A 3,679-nucleotide genomic window follows, 5' to 3' on the forward strand; every position below is an offset into this window, starting at 1 on the left:
AGGATTTTCAGTTTACTTTGGTCCATCACCAGATTACATTAGCCTTCTTTATTTAACTAGATTCCGATAAAATATAACCCTCTTTTTAGATGTGTGCATGAAATAAATGGCTACTTCTTCAGTCTCAGCGAGAAGACAGTGTTGATTAATTCAAGCTTAAATTGCCTTTTAAGCATATACACCACTCCGAATACTTTATCTTCCGGAAATATCTTTAATGTAACCTGACCAACAAAGTATTTTTCATATAAATCTTTATTTTTTTTTTAAAATGTTACTCAAATGTATATTCAGTATTCCCTGTGACACGTGCACACACACAGCTGTTCTTTCTCAGAACAATTTAAATACAAGTTACGTGGTTGGAAAAACAAAACAAAAAATCTTAGAGAATGAAATATAATAGCATAATAAATACAAATGACTATATACACACATATAAAGCATGCAGCCAAATTAACAAGTTAATACTAATTAGAATTCATGTTTTGTTATAAATTACTTGGCATTTGAGTCAGAGTGCAAGTCTCCCAAAAAAACACCCCACCTGCTGTCCAACATATAATTATAACAAATATTTCACAGTATGAAAACATTGAATACATAAAACATTCAATACAAGGCAGTTCAAGTTATCATAAGTTAGAAACTTAATGCTCCCCGCTATTAACACTTTATTTATTTATGCCTGCATTTCACTTCTCTCAATGTAGCCTGCTGGGGAAAGAGTCCAGGATTTTCAGATAGTTCTGAAAGGAATGATCCATGCACCAACCCATCATTGGTTTGTGTCCAATAGGCCAGGTTCATCAGTCCAGGCTCTTTACATCATGAAGTAAGCCATTATGGCCAGATCTCTCATTTCATCATGAGTAATACAGCCTAAAGAAAACACACAAAAAATGAATGCTTGTTTAGTCTGTAGTTAATTCACAATATTAACTCAGGGTCATGATTAGTTAACCTGTTCCCAAGCCCGGTCCTGGAGTTTTAGTGGGTTCATTAGAGGAGAATGAATAGGACAGTGCGCAACTCCAGGACTAAGGTTGTGAAACTGTGGGTTAAGGTTTGATGTAGGGAATGGGACAGCGTCATATGACTATGCCACAACTATGAAACTGACGAACATCACATGAGGCTTGGTCTGCTCTGAGGAAATAGTATAGAAACAATCTCTCACCTACTTTTTAATGAGATGAGATTATTATTATTATTAAATTGACCGTAGGTGTGAATGTGAATGGTTGTTTGTCTCTGTGTCAGCCCTGTATCAACCTGCCTCACAGCAAGAAGGTCCGGATTTGAGCCCCGTGGCCGGCGAGGGCCTTTGTGTGGAGTTTGCATGTTCTCCCCGTGTCCGCGTGGGTTTCCTCCGGGTGCTCCGGTTTCCCCCACAGTCCAAAGACATGCAGGTTAGGTTAACTGGTGACTCTAAATTGACCGTAGGTGTGAATGTGAATGGTTGTTTGTCTCTGTGTCAGCCCTGTGATGACCTGGTGACTTGTCCAAGGCCAAGCTGGGATAGGCTCCAGCGACCCTGCAGAACAGGATAAGCAGTTACACATACACTACCGTTCAAAAGTTTGGGGTCACCCAGACAATTTTGTGTTTTCCATGAAAAGTCACACTTATTTCCCACCATAAGTTGTAAAATGAATAGAAAATATAATCAAGACATTTTTCTGGCCATTTTGAGCATTTAATCGACCCCACAAATGTGATGCTCCAGAAACTCAATCTGCTCAAAGGAAGGTCAGTTTTATAGCTTCTCTAAAGAGCTCAACTGTTTTCAGCTGTGCTAACATGATTGTACAAGGGTTTTCTAATCATCCATTAGCCTTCTGAGGCAATGAGCAAACACATTGTACCATTAGAACACTGGAGTGAGAGTTGCTGGAAATGGGCCTCTATACACCTATGGAGATATTGCACCAAAAACCAGACATTTGCAGCTAGAATAGTCATTTAGCACATTAGCAATGTATAGAGTGGATTTCTGATTAGTTTAAAGTGATCTTCATTGAAAAGAACAGTGCTTTTCTTTCAAAAATAAGGACATTTCAAAGCCACCTACAATGCAGCCATCAGCATTCTGATTCTATGATGATCCATGAGAGGATAAATACTGGATACTCCCTATTAGACAGACAGAACTGAGGAAGCCTTTAGGATGAGAGGCGAAATGTTTTCAAGAATCTTCAAGCAAGTCCAGTTGCTCTCTTCTACCAACCACAGATTACTATGTACCTGGATGACTGAGTATCTTCACAGATATATTTCAAAGTGACCCCAAACTTTTGAACGGTAGTGTAATGGATGGAAGGATGGGACTTTCCCCCTGAATCCTCTGACTATACATGCTTATATTTGTAGAAATGTAGCCTAGTTGTCTTTTATATTCCTCACCTGAGTGATAGATTATTTTTGTGAATGAAAAAAGGTTCACTAGACTAGTATGAGGAAAGATTTGGATAAAACTCCACTCACCTCGCTGACTCGGTTGTTTTATTTTCTTGTACAGACGCTTGATGGACCTCCACACTCGTCCTCTGGGGGAATGACCTTCTTTGGACTGGCTGATTGTCTCAGTCCTCGGCTCTTCATCCTCCTCCTGGTCTCCATGGACACCTTCCTCCTCCAGGCGGTGCACAGTGTCCTCGTCCACGGGGAGGCTGTCTCTGAGTTTCTCCCCGGTCAGAGGGGTGCTGTGTCTACAGAAAGCGCAGATGATCATCCGAGATCCAGACTGACACACACTGAGCGTCAGTAAGCAGCTCTCACAGAAGCTGTGTTTACAAGCCAGCTGTCGTGGACAGCGAGCGGCAGTGTCGTAAAGCCGGAAGCAGATCCCGCACTCGAGCTCGGACAGCATGGTCTCGCGGTATTTACTGAGACTCTGTGAGAACTCGGCGAATAGAGAAGCTGAAGGATTGAGCGAGAAAGCTGGCGGAGCCTGTTTTATATGAAGGGTGGTTCCAAACAAAACAATGTGTGTGGGGAGAGGATTGCATAATATCGGACTGAAAGGAAGTACCGTAAACTGGTAATTCCTGAATAAATACTATGACGTCACCCCCTGGGCTCTGCCTCGTACAGCACGTCAGCCATGTCGGAAGCTACAAATAATAAACAAACTAAATATATCCTCTGGTTTGAAACTCATTTCTGGGGTCTGGATTCATAAATAAAAGCAAATGTAAAATGGAACAATCGCTCTTGTTTAGGTCCTTGCCACCTTAAAGTGGATCTTCATCTCTGCCTGGTTATAAATCTCCATCTTTAGCTTTTAAAATAATGTCTCGTCTCACTATAGGTTTTAGAGCAAGTCTGGGGACAGAAAGGTGTGCCAGGCGCCAGGCTACATCTAAAATAAACTAACTCAAACAGTGAGTCATTATCAGTGTTACGTGCTGAAACATGCTTACTGAAGTGATGAGTCACTTTTATTTACTCTTCTTCTTGAGGAAACAAGAAGGGTTTATTAGCATTATCCAAAACAAAGTTTGGCTCTTACAATGCTAAAACTATCTCGTCTCATTATCTGTAGCCGCTTTATGGGCTGACACACAGACAACCATTCACACTCACATTCACACCTACGGTCAATTTAGAGTCACCAGTTAACCTAACCTGCATGTCTTTGGACTGTGGGGGAAACCCACATGGACAACATGCAAAC

General features: G+C 41.1%; 1 protein-coding gene across 1 annotated transcript; it reads right to left on the reverse strand.

Annotated features, from left to right (window-relative positions):
* Positions 1 to 237: 237 nt before the first annotated feature.
* Positions 238 to 2,955, reverse strand: si:ch73-335l21.4 (E3 ubiquitin-protein ligase-like). Its single transcript, XM_060920862.1, has 2 exons — positions 2,488 to 2,955; positions 238 to 882 (listed from the first exon to the last, which is right to left on the reverse strand). Exons 1-2 carry the CDS (start codon positions 2,870 to 2,872, stop codon positions 824 to 826), a joined length of 444 nt encoding a protein of 147 aa, XP_060776845.1. The 5' UTR covers positions 2,873 to 2,955; the 3' UTR covers positions 238 to 823.
* Positions 2,956 to 3,679: the final 724 nt, after the last annotated feature.

This window comes from Neoarius graeffei, chromosome 1, assembly GCF_027579695.1.
Source record: "Neoarius graeffei isolate fNeoGra1 chromosome 1, fNeoGra1.pri, whole genome shotgun sequence".
Taxonomy (NCBI): Eukaryota; Metazoa; Chordata; class Actinopteri; order Siluriformes; family Ariidae; genus Neoarius; species Neoarius graeffei.